At 35.7% G+C, this 21,609-nt stretch overlaps 2 protein-coding genes across 2 annotated transcripts; both read left to right on the forward strand.

The window, feature by feature from the left end:
- The first annotated feature begins 53 nt into the window (after positions 1-53).
- LOC139149337 (mitochondrial ribonuclease P catalytic subunit-like) lies at positions 54-20,614 on the forward strand. The gene is made up of 7 exons (XM_070721052.1): positions 54-206; positions 1,267-2,267; positions 2,510-2,648; positions 3,320-3,469; positions 18,724-18,875; positions 19,262-19,454; positions 20,321-20,614. Exons 2-7 carry the CDS (start codon positions 1,273-1,275, stop codon positions 20,447-20,449), a joined length of 1,758 nt encoding a protein of 585 aa, XP_070577153.1. The 5' UTR covers positions 54-206; positions 1,267-1,272; the 3' UTR covers positions 20,450-20,614.
- On the forward strand, positions 5,022-17,804 carry LOC139149336 (cysteine--tRNA ligase, cytoplasmic-like). Its single transcript, XM_070721051.1, has 17 exons — positions 5,022-5,151; positions 6,093-6,186; positions 7,671-7,851; positions 8,674-8,869; positions 9,352-9,510; positions 10,138-10,278; positions 10,503-10,591; positions 10,825-11,059; positions 11,641-11,769; positions 12,070-12,303; positions 12,610-12,707; positions 13,170-13,359; positions 14,138-14,206; positions 14,610-14,691; positions 15,077-15,225; positions 15,444-15,587; positions 15,971-17,804. Exons 2-17 carry the CDS (start codon positions 6,165-6,167, stop codon positions 16,100-16,102), a joined length of 2,250 nt encoding a protein of 749 aa, XP_070577152.1. The 5' UTR covers positions 5,022-5,151; positions 6,093-6,164; the 3' UTR covers positions 16,103-17,804.
- Positions 20,615-21,609: the final 995 nt, after the last annotated feature.

The raw sequence follows: 21,609 nt of genomic DNA on the forward strand, positions 1-21,609 counted from the left end.
ATCTTTTCTTGATAACCAATCAACTCATATGTAACAAGAAGTATACGGAAAGCAAAAGGTCAAGGGTCAAAGGGTTTCGATCTGCGTGCTGCATTCCCTACACGTGATGAGAAACAAATAGTAAATATCCCACTAGATCTGTGCCGATTTTATTTAACCTGATAGCACCACCCTTTGAAGCATCTTAGATTTCATGAAGTCTACCGGTAAGAAAAACATTCGCCTTGTTAAGTTACAAGTAAACCGAAATCTGGAAATTCAAAACTGCATAAACCGTGGTGTCGTCAATGTCCAGCTCAATGTTTTGCCCCAGATAGGGGCCGTCAACTTACGGCCTGTGTGTGTGAGGGGGGGGGGGGGTGTTCCAAAAATTGGAAAATTCAATAGGGTTGCTCAAAATGTGGAGAGGAAGAAGGGGGTTACTCAATTTTTTGTGTGAAATGAAACACATGTCACTAGTGTCAGATTGCACCATTGCACACATCAATTGCTCAAAATTTTCGATGTGAGAGGGGGACACCCCCTCTCGTGCTCTCCCCCTTGGGATGCTCTAACAGTTTTACCAGTTAAAGACAAATTGAAAACACCTCTCAGATTGCACCAGACTGCACCATTGCACACATCAGTTTCTCAGATTTTTCACAGGCAGGACAAAAACTGAACTGTTGTGAATTCATCCTTTATTATCACAGACATAACATATTTCAATTGACTTCAGTTCAATAATCACATAAACTATTAAATCTGAGACAATACAACTTAATTGATGAAAAAAGAACTTTTTCAATCATTTAATACTATATTTAAGACCCTTTATTACATAGTGGAATTAACTGACAACTTGAACCATAACAACTGTCAGTATTACAGCAAATACACGCATGTATAGAAACACTGTGGGAGTCTGCGCATCTGATCGCTCGGTCATTTTACCTGGGTTCCCATCGGTATATCAATGCAATCAGATTTAGGGACAGCAGAAATGTTACCGGGGTTCCAAAATCATTTACCAAGATTCCAGAACCTTTGCTAATAGCAATAACAGTAACACTGCACTCAAATACAAATCCACTCATCTCCATTTATCACAACAATAAAATATTCAGTTATGTACCAAAGTTAGATGTTTCTCCATCAGAATGTGTGATTCTGCAGTTTGGCAAAATTCTGTTGCATCTCATTTAAAAAAAATAATCACAAAAGAGGTGTGTTTTTTTTCTGTTTGTAACCATTTACTAGCATTCTTGTTGTTGACATCTCTTACAGGATGACATGATGTCATTGTCAGCCTATCGTTTTGTGCATCAATGGCATCCATTGACATACAGCATATTGCATAGGATACAACAATTTAGGACATCCAAGTTTTCACCTATTCAGTATGCTTTACACCAAAAAAGAACATTTCAGTCTTCGTGTCATCAGGTACAAAAAAGAGATGAGGACATTAAACAAAAAAATTATAAACAGAATGACCAGCGGCGACTCAGTTGGAAAACTAAGAAATTGCAATCTGGTGGACATCGTCAAAAGCTGACTTTCATTCCAAAGGAGATCATTAACATGTCTAAAGCCAATGATGTCAATACCAAAGTACAAGATGGGTCAACCAATGTGAAATTTGGAGATGAGCCAGACAGGTACCTATCTGTTGATGAGTGGCAAGAGAGATGGACAGGAAATCCAAGGTTTTGTGTCGGAGTCATGGGAAAGTTTGCTGGATTAGGGCACATACAGAAAGCGAAGTCTCTGATGGATTTCATGAATGCAAAGAATATGCGTGTGGATGAGGCTGTCCTGCATAACTTCCTTTCTCTGTGTGTTTCACACAATCATTTTGATGAGATGTTTAGAACATACAAAGTACTGAAGGAGATTCACCAGAAATTGCCTGGACCCACACTAGGGGTTCTCATCGATGGATTTTGTAAAACCAGTTCCTGGAGGCAAAGTATTGAATTCCTTGAACAGTTGAAGCTCCAAAATGCAACAACTAGTAGAAGTTACTGTAAACTCTTGGTAGCTGCCCTCAAGCAGGGAGAACTTGAACTTGGAGAGAAACTGTTCACAGAAATGGTCAGAGAAAATATGGTAATGGATGAAGCCTCAATGACAGCAATAATTAGGACTTTCAGCTGTTACACTGATGATAAAAGTGTAGCTCAGAGAAATGAAAGCATTGTTCACAAACTCATTCAACATTGGAGGCAAGAACAGATTTATCCACCGAAAGAAGTTGGATATGAGTTGATAGCATGGTTTAAAAGGTAGCAACTACATGTAAATATTATCTCAATTCAAGCACATAAGAGATCCCATCTTTTACGATTTTCTGTATTCACCAATCACTCTAAAATCTTTTCTGCATTTCATGAGCAATTTACATCAGCACATATCGCTTTATGGATTGATACTTATGTAGTAGGATTATGAAAATGTTGATATTTTTTTATTTCATTATTATAGTCTTTCCAAAGTAACTTTGATTTTTTTTTTACTTTCCTGACAGTAAACGTAATGAAAAGTGGAGGGCAGGTTACTCTGATATAGATGATAGTGGTGTATGCAATACCTGTGGCACAAAATTAGAAAAGTTAATGCTGACCACAAGAGAGTTCCAAATAGTGCATGATGAAGTCATGGAAAAGGTAAAAAGTGGACATCATATAAATCATAATATTTACACTAATTGTGACATGGAATCTAGTTTTGTTAATGATTCACCTATCTTTTGTTTTACGAAATAGTTTAGAATATAAGGTTGAGATAATCACTACATAAAGCAGAACTACTGTTAAACAGCATCTACATACCACACATGTCATTAGTAATAGTTCTACACGTTTCTGTTGCATATTTTTGTGGACAGTTTGCCCTGATATGATTAGCATGAGATTGTGATTGTTTTTGTCCATTTTCCATGCCAACAAGAAGAAAATATTGATACGGTGTGACAAAGTTCTAATACATGTACTAGTGTTTTTTCTTAGGTTTTGTAAATGTATACATCACTGCCAAGCTGCATACAGCTTGGTAACAAATGTACTAATGTCTTGCAGTACTATTACACATGTACAATTATGAAAAATTCTTGAGGAAAAATTTTGGTCCCATGTATTCAATAGAAAACTAAATGCTTTTTCAAATATTTGAAACTATTTGAAATTTGAGACAATTTTATCACAATATCAAGCTTTATAAAGTAAGGGTGATGGTTTGTTTAGTTATATCAAGTATACACCTAATAGTCTGTTTTTAAGATCTGTCATGTAGAAACTTTTCAGCTGCTCACTAAGAAAGTTTTGTGATTAACTTACAGGTGATAAAATCCAAAGATGTCTTTCTTAAGACTTCACCTGAAGAGCTGGAGTCATTTATAGAGTTTGTTAATGAAAGTGAAGCTTATGATGTTGTCATCGATGGTCTGAATGTCGCTCACCTTGATCCTTTTGTCAACAACTCTGAACAGGTATTTACGTGAGATTGAAATGTTTTGGAGTGAAATAGTTGGTATGGGTGTAGACATTTCATTTAGCCGTAAAAAAACTCCAAAAATGATCAGAAGTTTGACTTTTAATCAGTTGTCATTCCACAATTATTTAGTTTATGTCAGAGAGCTGTAATCTTGATAACTGTTCAACAAAGTAGAGTTTGGCTTTACCTTTCACTGCTGTCAGTCACCAACTGTGCAAACTAATGATTAGTAAACTTTCACTGATTGTCCGTGGGAGTGATTTACTTCACAGCAAGTCCACAATTGCCAGTATAGAATCAACTCCCATGGTGCAAAATGTCATGTCAATGACTCACAAGAGGCATGTCAAAGTGTGTCAGTATGCCAAACCCTGATACAGGCTGCGATGACATCCATTAAATTCAGTGTCAAGGTACCACTTTGACAATCCCAAAAGGTTTACTTTATATCCACACTTGATGTGTTTGATGTAGTTTATGAAGAAAATCTGCATCAACTTCATCTGTAGTATTTTCCTGTATGTTTTCAGTTTCACATTGTAAATTGAGTTTTGACAGTGTGCAAAGGTAGGATGGATCCATTTGACATTAATGTGTGAGAAAAAGATTTGTGTACCGGTAAGGGCATTGATGGGTGATGAATTTGTGATATTAGCCTTAGATCACACCTAGTGAGCTGATCAGTTAAGACTGCAATTTCTCTTCTTCATAAATCTTTACTCTTTGTTGAAATGAAGCCCAACTTTTTCATGGGTCCTTGAATTTTACCCAACTCTACATTGCAAAAGAATTCACCCCTAACAGATGCTGTGCAGCCCCTGTCACAAACCTTTTGAATTCAGCAAAGATGGTTATTATATACTGTACAGAGCCGTTACAGTGCTGCAACACAGATCTGTTCACAGTGTCTTAAAACGTATCGATGTCTGTGAACACGTGTGTGACAAGGACACAATTTTCTTCAATTCTCGTTCTGTGTTTTACACGACTGTGTACAGTTCTGTGCAGAAAGACATTACAGCCTATACAGCGTCTGAAATATTTTTCTATCTTTCATATGTCCGTTGTTAGTGGATAGATCATCAGATATTTCTTGATGTCTGTAACTCAGTCTTGAACTGACAGATCTGATACAGGCTAGTGAATATAACCCTGAAATTATAAATTTTGGCAACCAGCACTGACTTGAATAAAATAGATGATATCTTATTTTATCACATATATTTTAATGTGCAAAAAGTAAGTAAAAATTCCCCAACACAACTACCACCTGTAGCAAGATGATTATTAGAATCACTCATAAGGCTGCAATAGTAGGATTAAATCACCATAGGGCACAGTGATTATTAGTATCTAGGGATAGAAGCAAATAAAGCCAGACCTTTGAAAGTTTAACAAGGTTATTTGCTGTTCGATAGAGGAAAAAATTCACCACATCATTCGTAATACAGAATGGTTATCAAAACTTGGCTCAGTAGAGCAGAAAACTGTATCATAAAGCTTAGCATTGTATGTTATGATACAATTATTATTGGAAAGTGTATTCCTATAGCAGTAAGCTGACAAGTCTTCAAAACCAAACTGACGGAAATTAGACAATGATGGACATCTGTTCTTTTCGCGTTCTGCAATGGTTTTGTTTTTGAACTTGAAGAACAGAAAGAAAGCTAATGTCAGGTAAGATATGTACATTTTTTGTGTCGTAGAAGTGATTTTTATATGCTAGCATCAACAAAGAAAGGGCTCTGTAAATTCATTTTTCCAATAAAACTGTCTTTGCAAAAACTTAGAAGGAAAAATTCACTGTTGAGTTCAAAGAGTAAATCTAACATCTTTTTCACCAGTTCTGCATTTGAAAAACCAAATTTGCTGTGATGTCATCATTATTCACATAACTGTACACAGATACTTTTCAGACCATACAAGCACTGTGAAAACTGTACCTTTCATCGGTGATAGAACTCTTGGGCGGACTTAAAATGACTGCTGTAGTCTTTTTCACAAACATACACATAGGTTACTCAAAAGAAGTTAAATTCATTGGCTGAAAAAATATTTCTCATCGTTGAATGTGATCTAATATGCCAATTAATCTCCGAACTCACACCATTTCTATGTTGAATTACCGGAACTACTTTGTAAATTATCCTAATCTATCAGTAGATCAAAAGTTGACAATTTATCAATAGTCAAAAGTTAATGAGTCACCACAGGTTTATTCAGAGAAATATTTCCTCATTGTACAAAATGTACTGACAAAACATTTAATGACTCTTATTGAAGCCTTGTCTTTTATTCTTCCTCTTTCATTTTCATCTATATAAGAAGAATGATTTTATGTGTGATTTTCAGAAACATTTAGTCATTTTCTGCATTCTTTTTCTCAAAGTGAAGCAATCAGAGAATTGTTAGTGAAAATGAACAAAGTTATTCCATGCCAAAGTGCCTTGCTTTAAAATAAAAGTGAAACTAAAGCTTGTACAATACCTTCGTCACAGCTGTGTTTTGATAAATTTGAGGTCAAGGGTCATCTCAGAACGTGTGTCATTTGAACCATGGAAACATGCTTTGAGTTGCATCAGACTTTATTAACTGGTTTCTATTTGCATATCAACAAGGATATATAAACTGGTGTCACCAGACGTGCCACAAATTGTTGCTATCCTGTCAAGACACCTTGATCTTTTAATATGGCTAGTGACTCCAATCCAGGTAAAATGCCAGATTTCTTTGTTTTTTTAATTGATAACCCAATGCTGTCAGTGTTCATTGACTTTGAAGGGACAATATGACCACTATATTGGAAGTCCTTGACAGCACTAGTATTCTAAATCTTTATTGTATGTGCAGTTTTTTTTTTAGTATTAGCTGTAAATTGAAGTGAAAATTACTTTGTTAGATATATCTATTGAGTTTTAGTTTCAGTAGACCACCTTAAATTTAGAGCTTAAAAAATGGAAGGCAAATTTTAAGGTTTTTTGGACCCTTGTTATTTTTTGATAAAAATGTCTGTTGTACATGAATCCTGCAAGTGTACAGTGGTAATTATTTGCTGGTTAGTTCTGGAAAGTAAAGTATATCTCACTTTTCATTTTCAATATAACGTTCCTCTGTATCAACTTTTATGAAGAATCGAAAGTGTGAAAATGATGCTACAATTCTTTCAACTGCTATCACATTTTCTGTCATATAACTTTATCATTCTCCAAATTTACTTAGTTTCTTCCTCATAGGCTTGTTTTAGATTTATCAGGTTAATGTGTCAAAGTCATAATTTATTGAATTTCTAGTTCAATAAAGTCAATAGTGACTGCAAGTTATTCTGTTTTTCTCTCACTGTATTTGATATCTTGTTTTTTTGAAATTTCAGCTCATTCAGATGAAAATTCTATTTGTGCATATGACATCACATCGCATATCCACTGCATTCCATTCATTGTGTGGTGGTTTCACTTTTGATTTAAGTTCATAAAAATAGATGTATTATATTGAATACAGCATAGATTTGTCACTGCTCAGATATCCAAACTGATAGAATTATAAACATAAAGATTTGTTGGATCATTTTTCTACTGTAGTGGACTCTTTTTGTATACAATGTTCTGTGTTTTTCTCAAATAATTGAGTATTTCATGGCGACGCAATATTACTGTTAGCTGTGTACACTACTCGAATGACCGTTAAGCAATTTTCTCTTTATTTCAAGATGGTACATTCTGATACCCATAATATCTCACAGTGAATTGTAAGGAAACTTATACATTCTAATCTTGTTTCCAAGGATTTTCGTGCACCAAGTTGACTTAAATGATGCAACATTCAGTAAAGCATAGAAACATTGCTTAACCATAGAGAGTTATGAAGGAGTGCCATAACGGATGACTTGCCACTGCAAACATGCATGTTTCTCATTAGATTATGTCGTAATTTTAAGGTTGATCAAACTTTTGATGCTTACATCTGTTTCCAAAACAGATTCTGTGTTCATTTTTCAAGGAAACCTAGTTTTGCTATGAATAGGAAACACATTGGTCGACTGTGTTTTCAGTGTTTTTTGTATTTTGCATGTGAATTTTATATGCATACAGTTTAAATTTTGGCTGCAAAATGAATGAAAATTTTTGTCCACAGTTTGTCCAGTTGATATTATACATTTGATTCTGAGGTCATTCAAAAAGGTCAAATGTTTCTTTCAGGAGTCAAAAAGAGAACCCAGCCGCCATGGCAACCACCAGATGGAACACAGCAACCCAGGTTACAAGTTTACAACAGTTTGACCCGACGTAAAGAGCCATTCATACCACAGGATGGCAAAAAAGTTTTGTGGTACAGCTGTGGCCCAACAGTTTATGATGCATCACATATGGGTCATGCAAGGTAAGGGATGAAAAGTTAGCCCCGTAGGCATAATCAGAAAATTAGCATTGAAAATCCTCTGCTTTTTGAGAGGTTGTGCAGTATATCAGTATATAGTATAAAAACATGTCAGATAAAAGCCTTCTGTTCTGCAAGTAGTATAAGTAATCATAAATTCCTGTGTCACTAAGGCCACTAAGGACATTACCCTATACCATTCATACTAAGGTCTACTTGTTTACAATACAATTCAATACGGGCATCATTCACAGACAGGTCTTTGGTACACCCATTTCTTTTTTCATGTGCCTTATATTGACTTCAGTTCAGTTACTGTCACTGGCCAATTTCCAATTATAAGCAGGGACTATAGTAATCACCAATGACTTTTTTTTAATTAACCTCTTTTTATAAGTATTGTGTAACTGTACACTAATGTTCATATGCCAACCTCTGTGCAGAACTGCAGTATCTGCTTAAAACAATCAATACCTTTGTATGCAGTGACCAGTGCGCCCTCTAACAACCAACAATATTTCTGAACTTTTTGAGCCAATTTATGAATTTCTGGAATTTCTTTACATCAGCTTTAATTATACCAACCACTTCACAGAATACATGTATGCATATTTTTCTTGGCTAAAAGAATTTCTTTGAGTAAGTGGCGTGCCAATTTAGCTACTGAAAGTTGTTGTATTTGTGGAGTGAAAGAATGAAAAGTGACCTGGACTAGTAGTAAATATTTTGGGCAGAAAATCATTAACCCGATAACCACATTCAGCAAACAAATACCATAGACCCTAAAAAAATTTACCACACAAAGTATACCTTTCCTGATTTCAGGGCCTACATATCTCTTGACATCCTCCGTCGAGTGATGAAAGATTACTTCAACTATGATGTTCTGTACGTAATGAACATCACTGACATTGATGACAAGATCATCAAACGAGCTCGTCAAAACTATTTGATGGAGCAGTACATTGCCAGAAACAAGAAAGCAGATATATTGCTTTCAGATGTCAGACAGGCTGTCAAGGTAAGAATTAGACATGTCATGTTGATTCAAACTTCATTTCAGTTTTGACACAAAAGAACATGTAGATTGAGACATAACATGATTTTAAAAAGTTTATTTATGCCAGTAGATGTATTATATTTCTGGCAGTCATGTTGTGTTGCTATCAGTTCATGTGACTTGTCATCAGTGTCACTGTAAACTGGTTTCTTTTTAACCCTTTGAGTGCTGGAATTTTTCCCACCAAAATTTTAGTGCAACATTTTACCAATTTGTATGAATCTATCTGCAATGTTTTGATAATTTTGGACCAAGTAGACATCACATTTCAATGCGTACAGTTTTTCATCAAAATTTTGGCAAAAATCTGGAAAAATTTGACTAGGTTATATTTTGTAAAGGCAACAAAAATTGACTTTGGTGCTCAAAGGGTTAATTGTCTCAGCATTAAGTCATTTCAAATAAAGATTTTCATTGCTCTGACGTTTTCCCTTTCTCTAAAGGCAACTAAAATCAAAATGGACGGAGAGACTGATCCAGACAAGAAAAAAATGTTGTCCAACAGTGTGAAGAAAGTAAACAATGCATCTGACGAGTTGGAGAAAAGTTTAGCTAGCCCTCAGGACAAAGACAATGAAGATGTCACCAATGAAAAGATAAAGGTATGTAGCATGTTGAACTGTGTCATGATCAAGATTGAAAAAACTTTTTCACGACAAAGACTTTGACTCAAGCTAGTATACTTCCATTTTAATAAATTTCAAGCTTACTTTAACTGACGTCTGAAATAAGAACTTTCAAATCCAATTTAAATAGGTTAAAAATCTGTCAAATCTTTATTGTCAACGGCATTGTATTTTAGTTACTTTTTTATCGAAGTACGGTAGATACGAAAATTACGTAGAAAAGTGGAGACCTTACTCTTTTCATCTTCCTCACTTGTATGTCTCTGTCAGGTCAAGTAGGTTAAAACCAATGAAGCATAATAATTTAATATATCCAATATATATATTGCATTTGAAAAAAAAGTCAATATTTGAAGTGTCTGAAAACACAGATAATGTAAATATGATTTATTTATTGACCTTAACTTGTTGTATGTAACATACCATGTCAAGTTAGTGAAAATACTTATAGGTTTTGCCTAAATACTGCTCTTACTGACTTGCTAGATGGAGAAATGGCAGGTCGGTCCTCCAGAATAAGGGTCACAAAACAATATCAGGAGAATCACATAAATTGTGTACATGTGATGGTATTCCAATACATATTTCATAATTGCTACACAGGTGTTGTTACAAGATGCCAGGGACTCCCTTGCAGACTGGTTGGATTCACATCATGGCCATGAAATCACTGATAACTCCATTTTCTCATCTCTTCCTAAATACTGGGAAACTGATTACCATGGTGATATGGCCTCCCTCAATGTAAGTGTCAATTCTTTTCCATAGACCAGGTTGCAAGTAGTAGTTGAGTGTTTTCAAATAAAGCTCTAGTTGTGAGTCAACTAGTAATGTGGCAGAGGAGATTGGAAAAAGTTACAGAGAAGATAGAAGTTTCCAAATCCCCATAAATTAATTGGCTTTTCTCTGATAAAACTACGGTGGTATTTGTATGACACAGATGACATTAAAGTATAATTCACTTCTAGGTTTTACCAGCTGATGTCTTGACAAGAGTCAGTGAATATATTCCTGAAGTCATTGCATTTGTACAGAAGATTTTAGATAATGGATTTGGGTGAGTCTTCAAGATTACATACATCCTTGAACTCATTTGAAACATGGAGCAAAACATCGGAGGATTCAAAAGATTTCGCACATTATTTTTAGCCATTTGTCCTTCACTTTCTCATAGGCATTATAGGCATTTGTGAGCAAGTTTAAAAAAAGCATTCTGTTAAATGTCTGACATATTGAAAATTATTGATACATTTTAAAATTAATCTCATTTTATTGTTATTCATTCTGTAGTTATGAATCCAATGGTTCAGTATATTTCTCAGTGTCGGCATTCGACAGCAACCCAAACCACAGCTATGCCAAGCTAGTACCGGAAGCCGTCGGAGATTACAAGGCATTGCATGAAGGTGAGGGAGACCTCAGCATTTCACAGGACAGACTTGATGAAAAGAAATCCCAGGTGGATTTTGCACTGTGGAAAGCATCAAAACCTGGAGAGCCTGCATGGGATTCACCATGGGGAAAGGTGGGTCAATGTTTTCTCTATATGCTGTAGTCACAAGAAAAATGTCGTTCTACGGAAATTTATTTACTGTGACATATTTGCCACCTTCCTTTAGCAATTTCTTTTTCCACTGTGTCATTGGATCCAAATGCTAAAAAGGCAGAAACCAGTATTTAAAAGCTAAATTTGAACGCTAGTATCTGTTTTTCAATTTGCACGACAGGTTCTTACTTTCACAGTATAGGATTGGAAGATTCAGGAGAGACACTTTACTCATAAGTGTATCGAGTGATTCAGAGCCTCATGAAAAAAGCAGAAGTTTTGACAGTGCAGTTGTAATCAAAGCAAGAAATGTAATCGGAGGAAGAATTTTTTTTTTTCTGGAAAACTATACTTGCAAGTGTTTTCTAGATGACAGAGCTTTGTCAATCTGTAGCTTACCGTATTATTTTATTGCTTTTGATAAATGCAACATATTCTGAGGTTACTATTTCCTCTGTAACAGATTGTAAACCTTTGAAGTTTGAAAAGAGACAGTCATGGTTTAATACTTCAGAATGTCTGTTTTAACCTTTTCCATTGTTTTGCCAATCTTTTATCAGGGTCGTCCAGGTTGGCACATTGAATGTTCAGTCATGGCTAGTTCCATCCTAGGTGAGTCTCTGGATATACATACTGGTGGCGTTGACCTGAAATTCCCTCACCATGACAACGAACTTGCTCAGGGAGAGGTAAGCTGACAACATACACATTAAATTAAATTCTTTTAATAAGTTGATCAAATTCTTTCCATATTTAGAATACTAGTATATATGTAACCCACAATGCCTTGCAAGCAGTATTTGACATGACCTTAATAACTGATACTGGTCAGAAGAATCACATAAATAACTACTCAAATGAAATAGCATCTCTGGCACTTTACAAAATAGCAAGCATTGTCACAGCATTGGCCATTACATGACAAACCTGAACTCTATTCATCCTGAATTTTCCCTCTGATTTTCTTTCCTTCTCTCCCACAAATCAAGGCTCACTTCGGTAATGACCACTGGGTGAGGTACTTCCTCCACTCTGGACATCTGACCATACAAGGATGCAAGATGTCCAAATCGTTGAAGAACTTTGTCACCATCAAAGAAGCCCTGAGAAAGAACACTGCAAGACAGCTAAGATTTGCCTTCCTGCTTCATTCATGGAAAGACACCCTGGACTACTCGGATAACACCATGGAGGCAGCAGTACATGTGGAAAAAACACTAAATGTAAGTACCCATAATTGTGAAATCCACTGGTTAGGTGAAAACCATTTGCCATGGTAAATTGGTTACTTCTTTCATATTAAATATATTGTATCTTTTCTAGCTACCCTCTGAGTCACAAAAATATTTAATCACAAAGTGGAAATTCAAGTTGCAAAAGCTGTCCTTTGTAAAAACTTGTAAATAAAACTTCTGTTTGTACATGCCTGCTGTTCAAAATTATATTCATACATTATGTTATTATACCTTCCAAAAACACATAAAATTTTAATTTTGTGATTATGAATATTTATGTTTTTCAATGAACAGGAATTTTTTCTATCAGTGAAGGATATCTTAAGAAACACACCATCAGGGTCCGGTCAGTTCGTCAAGTGGAAGGAAGCAGAACTTAATCTTTCTCAACAGTAGGTGTTATAAGTGAAATATACCTGTAACCCACCCACCCCTAATTTTCAGTAAATTCTTTAATATCAATCACGTGGTCTACACTTGTGACCCATGACATTGTCGTTACCAAGCGATGGGCAAAGTAACATCGCCATCTGCACAAAGTAGTGCATGCGGTACGAGCCCGTTGCCCGTCAGCTGTAAATTTGAATGCGCACGTGACCGGATATGATATCATTTGATAGAAAGGAATGGGTATGCCGGCCCCATTGAAAATGATGAGGGATGTACCATGGTCTAATTTCAATATAGCATACAACATAGGGTAGTGCCACCGTTAGTTGACCATAGCATACAACTACAGCATCAAAATGTAGGGGCATACCATATTTAAAATAGTCTTGACTGGTTTACCAAGAGTCTCCAAATGACTGTACAGTTAATCTCATGTTATTTTATGTTGATCCCATCTGATAAAGGTTTCAAGCAAAGAAAGCTGACATTCACAGGGCTCTATGTGACTCCGTTGACACCAAGGTAGCAATGGATCATATCAGAGAGATGGTTTCACAAAGTAATGTGTACATCCAAGATAGAAAGTCAGTTGGTGAAACTCCCAACAATGGACTCCTACAGAACATTGCGGTGTACATCACAAAGATATTAAAGGTAAGCCAGATTGTAACACCAAGGTGTAGATAAGAGCCTGTAGCTTGCAAGAAAAATTTGGCTTCTTTAATTTTTCTACATTTGTGAAAAAGAAGCATTTCTTCCCACCTCTTCCTTCTCTCCCACTCCAACCTCCACTCCCTTGTTGATGTAAACTGCCAACTTTTGGATTGTGCCATCTAGTTTTGAGCTTACCTTCTGTCTGGCACACATGTACCATCATGTCAATATTGATGAAAGAAAAAATGATATAACTATGCATTAAGAGAGTAATATGGGCGCTGCAATGATATCAACACAGAATGAAATATATGTCCGATGATATCAACATATGTTTAAGTTATGTGAAGTTTTGATCAGTTGATTTCTTGATTGTGGTGTTTGCATCGTTGTTGTCTGCGAATCATTACAAACACTCAAAAAGAAAGGAAGTGTGAAAATGTACAAGTATCCTGGATGAAAAAGTTCCCATTCTTAAATTGATGTTACAACCTAAGTGTGTAATAATGTTGATTTATTATGATTTTGTTTCCAGCCTTTAAACTCAAAGTGATTGCCATATTTACATCCATGTGAGATCATGAAAGTGTAATAACATTTCACATAGCAGTAGGCAAAGGGATTAGAGAAGGATCATTTTATAAACACCAGGAAATTATTTTGAAATTGTCCAGTTTGTTTTGTCTGCAACAATCAAAACAGTGTCTACCGTTACATAATTACATTGTTACATAATTTTCCCATCTGTAAGCAATTTTCTGATTTGTTCACATTCCAGATTTTTGGAGCCATTGAAGGAGAAGAGCCAATTGGCTTTCCTGTATCTTCTGCAGCACAAAGTGTCAATGTAAGTCAGATGGTGTAATTTTATACATTGCACTCTCACTGAAGAGAGCAAATGCAAAGTTCTCAATCCATATGTACATATTCTCACTTTGTTCCATGATGAGGCAAACTGAAAGGAAATCAAAATTAGGGAAAATAGGTAAAAAAACATATTTTTTTGGTATTGGCTGCTTCTTATGCTTCTTCAGTAACACATGAAAGTTCAGATGTTTATTCACACATGATGCAGTGACTCTGAAATAAGTACAGTTCATGCCACAAACTTTTTTCTCACTTTTTTCTAATTGTCATTTTGGATATGTTTATTTCCATGGCAAAAACAATTGTCATGAAAACAAAGGTGTCAAAAATGATCCAACTCTGAACCAAAGTTGTTAAATTCCGACATTTGTTTATCGTTCTAGGTTGAGAAGACTGTGATGCCATACATCAAGGCTTTTGCAGATTTCAGAGACAAAGTCAGACAGCAAGCAAAAGTGGAACAAAGTATGGATACTTTTGTTGGTTTTTGTCATGAAAGACGTGATCCACTTTTCTTAATATGCTGTTAAAACATTCAATGTTTGAAAGATTATTACAGTGAATTATGTAGCAAAGTACCCAACTCAACTTAACTTTCTAGTTGCATGACTACAAGTGAATAACTGATTTTCAAATGTTGCATTGAAACGTTAAACTTTTGGAATTTTTTTGCAGCATGTAACTTTTTTCACCGACAAGATGCAGTATCAGATTTTTTGCTTTGGAGTGTGACACTGTGGACCTTACATGACAGCAAGATTCTTGCAAAAATGCTTGTGTTTTTATGTAAATAAATATAAAGTGTACATGTAAGGGTTTCCAAAATGAAGCCATTTTTCTCATGTCATAGATAAAGAACTGTTGGACTTGTGTGACTCTGTGAGAGATGAGACCCTGCCTGCTCTAGGTGTCAGACTGGAAGATTTTGAAGGACAACCTACCATTGTGAAACTTGTGGATAAAGACCAGTTGCTCAGAGAAAGGGAGCTTGCAAAACAGGTATGACTGGACATTAGATGAAAAACATCTCTCTGATGGTAGGAATTTTGAAAAGGTAAACTCTGGCTAACTTTAACTTTTGACAGTTTCAATATTTCTATGTTTTAACTACAGTTTCACATGCCATTTGCATGCCATGTGTTTTTCTGAATATCAAAAGTGTCAAAAAAATGAAATCATGTTGATACAAGATCTTTATATTTGCATTGCCATTCCAGCAAACTGATGAAAAACAGAAGAAAAAAGAAGAAGCCAGGAAGAGAGAGGAAGAGCGGTTGATTTCCAAAGTAGCTCAGCAAAGCATTCCGCCAAATGATCTATTCAGAAAAGAGATTGACAAATATTCACAGTTTGATGACCGAGTGAGTGTCATATTTTGTTTTCAAAGTCAGCAGATGGTTGTCTATGAAAGATGTCCATTCTGAAATATAATTTAAATAAAATGAATTGTACTCAGTTCTATATGAGTGTATTCCTCATGGAATGTCAGGTAGAATAAGAAACACTTGGACTTTGCAATATGCTGCTGCACCCCTCTCGCAAACTATTTGATGATTAGAAAGTTTGCAACAATCTAGTTGTATTGGTATCAGAAAAATAAATATATGTTCTTTTAAGACTTATGATTAGTTCAATGCTCATTACAAGTTTACCATGACTGTCAACACACTCAAATTTCAGTTGGACTCATGTGAGTCGCTGATTCTGTATCTAACTTTAAAACTCATATTTCTTATTTGATCAGGGTATTCCTACCCATGATGCATCTGGGCAACAGCTGAGCAATAACCAGATCAAGAAACTTACCAAGAAATATGAGCAACAAGAGAAGATTTACAATGAATTCCTTGAGAATCAAAAGAAGGAGCAGAAATAAGTGGTCAAAAAGGTCACTGGTGCCAGACAATTTATTGGTGTGCAAACCGACATTCTGTATACCCTTTGTCACCTTTAGAAATTTTACAATAGAACATTCCTGTAGTTGTCTATTGGGAAATGTAGCCCATATCTTGAAAAGTGTAGTAGTGCTCGGGTCTACTACTTGCCAATAATGTAACACACGATTTTCAAAATGTGCTGGTGTCATGTGTATAACTTCAAAGACCGCCTCACCTCACTTTTATAATTGCACTTAGTACTTCCTGAATGTTTCTACATCTCATTTACAACCAATGATTAAGTGTTTGATCCTTGCCGTACACAACCACTCAGAAAATTATTTTTTCACCACACTTTATAATAGACACATGTAACCTCACCAGTAGTAACAATGGTTTAAGTTTATTCCAAAAGTGATTTGATGTTGAAAATTTTGTTTTGGAAATCATAACAATGACTTTTATCAATGAAAGATGAAGTAACTCCATGCCTTGTGTTGTTGCAAAATTGATGTATAAATCTATGTTAATTTATTTTGGTTGGTTGTAATATTATCAAATGAATTTGCAATAATAGGACAAAATTGTGGCAACGTTGTTGTTTTGGTGATAACATGATATGTTTTTATCCTATTATCTGCCATATGAAATGTGATTTGATAAGAGATTATTTGTCAAGGTCAGGAATTCTTTTGATGTCAACTCATGCTTTGTCCATAGGTATGATATGTGAATGCTTCAATAAGACACTGTTAGTGATATATGAATGTTTTAAACTTGGCACAAAGACAACACACTATGACTTACTTGTGCACGTCAAATTTCTTCTCAATACTATCCAAAATGGCCACCAGGCAGCCATTTTGTTCTGATTTTTGATGTGGTTCACTCTGATTACATGACGTATAAACTGATGTAGCATTTTTCATCATGACAGCACCCAGTTGCTGTTAATTATATGTTTATAGTATACACTCGTAGTTTAGTGAAATGCATGTTTGTACCATTACACGATCTTCATTACTGCAGTGGGTACTTTTTATCTTTATTTCTATCCCAGAAGTATTTTTCTGCAATTTCATTGTCCTCTTCAAAACCTATGAACCTTTTAAAAGTATTCACTTTTAAACATTGTACAGGCACATTCAAGTGAACCGCATCCAGTTCATTTGGAACACAACGCCTGGTACTCTGGCTCACTGAACATAATCAAGTTGCCATATAAGATTGTATGTGATAGCGCCCTCTACAGCCATTTTTGTATTTTCCAAGTTCTGATTAAAATGAACACAACGCACTTTCAGCATATGTTACCACTTCTTTGTAAAGAGAAAAAGGAAATATTCTTTTGACTATTTGGCACTTGTGGACTTGGAAACTGCATTTACAATCACATTTGTACACCTTTACTGTTGCACATGGACAAATTTATATTTTTAGGGGACTATGTCATCAACAATTACTTGTTGAGGAAAAGTTTGAATGATTCAATTTTATGTTTTATGTTATTTCACCTTACTTTTGATTTTCTAATAAGAAATTCAGGAAATTTCAACTTACATGGCAGACATTCTGCACAGTGTACACGTTATGTATTTCACTTTTTCGGGTGTATGTAAGTTAACTCTCATATGCAAAGGACTGTTTTGACAATAAATCATCAAAACAAGGATATTTTTGAAAATAAAATATCAAAACTAAGTTGTAAGCTATGTATATTCTGTTTTAGCCAACCTTTTTAATGCATTCATTATTTCTGTCTGCCTATAAAAACAGCAAAACTGCTTTGCCAGCTGTGTAGTTAAAGCACAGATAGCAGAGCAGAAGTCTGCCACTCCACTGTCTGTGGTTTTAGATGTAAATAATGCAACCTGTTCATAAGTGGTACAAGAATTCACTGCTGTCAAAAATATCTAAGCGCTTTTAGCTATTGTAGACTATACTATAGTCTATATGTTAGAAGCTCTTGGGATGGATATTTGTCTGGCGTCAGTCTGTATGTATGTATGTATTCAAATTGTTGAATATATGCAAATTAGCTCAAAAAAGCCATTTTTGGTCAAATCTTCATAACAGCTGGTCAGACAGCTTTGAAATTTGTTGTACAGGTCCAAGGGGTTGGCCTAGCTCAGATTTGCTCAAACTGTGGTGAAATATGCTTGTTTGTATTTTTTAGAGCAATGTTTGTCATTTTGGGTTGAAAAATCTTCAAAAATCCTCTTCCTCTAACTGCTCATCACAAAGCTTTGATTTGATCTTTGTGTTTTTCACTGATTTCCAACATTTGAAAGTTAGTGGAGCTGTAGTTGGTTTCATTATCATCAGTTTATTTGGTGTGAATATTGCACGTTTTATGCCTGGTTTGTCTGTGTATTACTCAACTTTAATTAAATTACCCAAGAAATTTCAAGTTTGGACCACCAAAATGCTACCCTTGATCACCAAAATTGAAAACTGGTGGTCAAAATGGACATGAGATTAAAGAATAAATTGGGAAAGGTAGTTTTGAAGGAGAATGAGATATGATGAAACTGTTTAGTTGTCTAGAGATCCACATTTGAATTTCTTCTATATATATTTTATGTATTCAAATATGTTATACACTTTTCTGTTTGAACAGCTGAGACAGGTGGTGGTGTACTTTGCAGAGCAGTTGGAAAAACGAGTCTTGTTAATAGGGAGGCAGCACATGCTACAACACCACAAAAAATGGCACAAATACAATATGGATTGGATTCGGGACATTGCTGATTGCTTCTTTGCAGATAATGTGTAAGTGTGCATTTTTGGACTCTGAAATGATGCTGTTTGTATGGTTCAAATGGCTTTATCTGTAGCTTGTAATGAGGTCAAGTTGGACTACCGGTATGTTATTTACTGGAGAGGGGGACAAACCGAAGGACCAAAAGTTGCAGTTGTACTTTCAATCACATGATCGTAACCTCCCTTTTCTATACAAAATGGCTATCACTCATATAACCAACCAAATTCTTTCTGATCCCATTCATTTTGACCTTCTATAAATTGTCTTTCAAATGAAACTTTGTCTCAGCAGAACTCTTCCCCTTTCTAGTGTGTTTGCTCCTGCCCCTAATATCAGGACTATTGATAAATGTTCAGAGAATAAATAACTTTCTTCAAGATTTTCTCTGTTCCAGGTCCCAGGATGATCCTTTCTTGCTGTATGCCACACTACACAGTGGTGAGGATGCTGTCTATGTCAGTCGGGACATGATGAGAGACCATAGGGCTTTGCTGTCACCGCAGACCCTTAAGTATTTCCTCAAGTGGCAGCGAAGCCATCAGTATGTACCAGTCAAAATCAATAAGTATCATCCTCCACGGTTCCAGGTAAGAGAAAAATGGCAATTTTTGTTTATATTGATGTTTGATATAACCATAGATATTTTTGGTAGGCATAATGAGATAATTGCAGGTAGGCTCACTGAAGCTAGGAATCTCATAAAACACAGAAAATAGGTATTGCCTAAAATAGGGCGGAGCCGTGAAAACAAATTAACAAGATAAAATTTGAACTATCTATTGTTGAAGTGTTCCAAACAGTAATTTTCTATCTTCAAGAAGTCACCTTTTAAATGGATTGATCTCAAGACTAGCAGTAGTAGGCTGTCTTTTGTCTAGTCCTTGTTGTTGAACTTGACTTCTGCAAGCCATTTTAATGACAGGGGATCACTGAATTATCTGAGAGGCACTCACCAAAACCATAGTGTCAATGATTAAGACTTCATCAAAATGTAAATTTACAAGGTAAACCCTCTTGTCTGAGCCCATGTATGGAGAGGTATGTTACCAGATAGTCAGCAATAAAATGTTTACATTGTGTCTCGTGACAAAAAGTGACCTGTCTGAAATTAATTTGCTTGACGTGGTGTATTTTAACCCTTTTCCTGCCAGACAGTATCACTTCCCCATCAGCCAAGTCAGTAAAAAGCAGTATTGAGCCAAAACATGACGTATTTTCACCCACTTGGTTTGGTCTGTTATAGTATCTTTATTCAAAAAAAAAATCAAATTTACAGTATTAATGTTTTCAAAAGCTTTCAAATGTATAGTATTATGTTAAAATACACCATATGGAACATGTTGTGTTTCATCAATTTTAAGCATCTTGACCTATCGGTGAAATATGGACTTGGCAGGAAAAGGGTTAAAGAAAATATAAATATTGAGCAATGTGTGTACATATTTCTTTACAGCAACCATGTGTCCATGAGACCATTGCTCAGACTGATGGGTTCAGTTGGCATATTCCCGTCCATGATGGTGCCGTTGATGAACAGTGGAAGCTGCCTCACCAATGGATCTGTGCCACGTTGATGGAGTGACTTAAAAGCTGCAATAATTCTTGAGATTCAAAATTGCATTGCGGATGTCAGTTGTACCTTTGTTAATGCTGCTGAAGTAGAGGAACCAACCTTCAAAGTGTGTAAAGGAATATGACGGTCATATGCTGGCCAGCCTAGTGGTATCAATAAATAAATGAAAGTGTCTTTCTTTGTATTGGCTAATTCTTTCACGAATGAGACGAACAGGTTGGACATTGCCTCTGTGTTGGAGGATCTTCAGAGCTGCTGGGATGATTGAAATGAAGAGATTGTATTTCATGGACATGCTCAATACTGACAATTTGTACAATGTGAACTTGACCTGTTGCCTCAGCTAAATGTTGCATGAGAGCGTTTGTATAATAATTTAAGGATGTGACAGTGGAGACCTTGCAGCTGTGGCACAGTGTATTGAACTAGGCTAATCATGGCACAGTGTAGCGTGTAACTAACCAGTGTAGTTGAGATCAAGGACAGTGTGAATTACCATAATTTAAGTTGCACTCTGTAATTATTTATGATGTCCAAGCACTCTGCATCTCCCTTTTAACAACTATTACCACACCTCTAATAGTTTCGGCTGGACATAGTGACAGTGACATGTATAGTGACATGTTCAGACGCTGCAAGTAAGACTCCTCAAAATAGGAGCAGAGAATGATCTCACTTTGTGGAGAGGGCACAGTAACACACAGGTGGCATCCATTTACCCATTGGTTGCATGGCCATGCTTGCTTGAAGAAAAAAACTGAAATAACAGAACAAAAGATACTCAACCAAAATGCCCTCCATCATGTGATAGAAAAATAAGACACAGAAAAAGGCATTATTGAGACTTTAACAGTGGGTCTGTCCATAGACCCTAGTTTTCTTTAAGGTCTATGACCAACTCAATGTAAACATTCATATGCATCTAATTCGGCTACTAATGAAAGAAAATACTTTAAAACCATTTTTCAGGATTTTTAAAAATATATTGGCAAGTTATTCTTCCTTAATCTGATCGCAAGTTATCTGAACTGAATTGTAATTCAACAAACATTATTATCCAACGCCCGCATGCAGTGACTTGTCGAGAGACAAACCGGATGTTGTGCAGGATGTTGTGCAGGTCTAGCTTCATTGACTCCCCAAGCCAGGAACACATTTGATTATTCCAA

The sequence above is a fragment of the Ptychodera flava genome, chromosome 14 (assembly GCF_041260155.1).
Source record: "Ptychodera flava strain L36383 chromosome 14, AS_Pfla_20210202, whole genome shotgun sequence".
NCBI classification, from domain to species: Eukaryota; Metazoa; Hemichordata; class Enteropneusta; family Ptychoderidae; genus Ptychodera; species Ptychodera flava.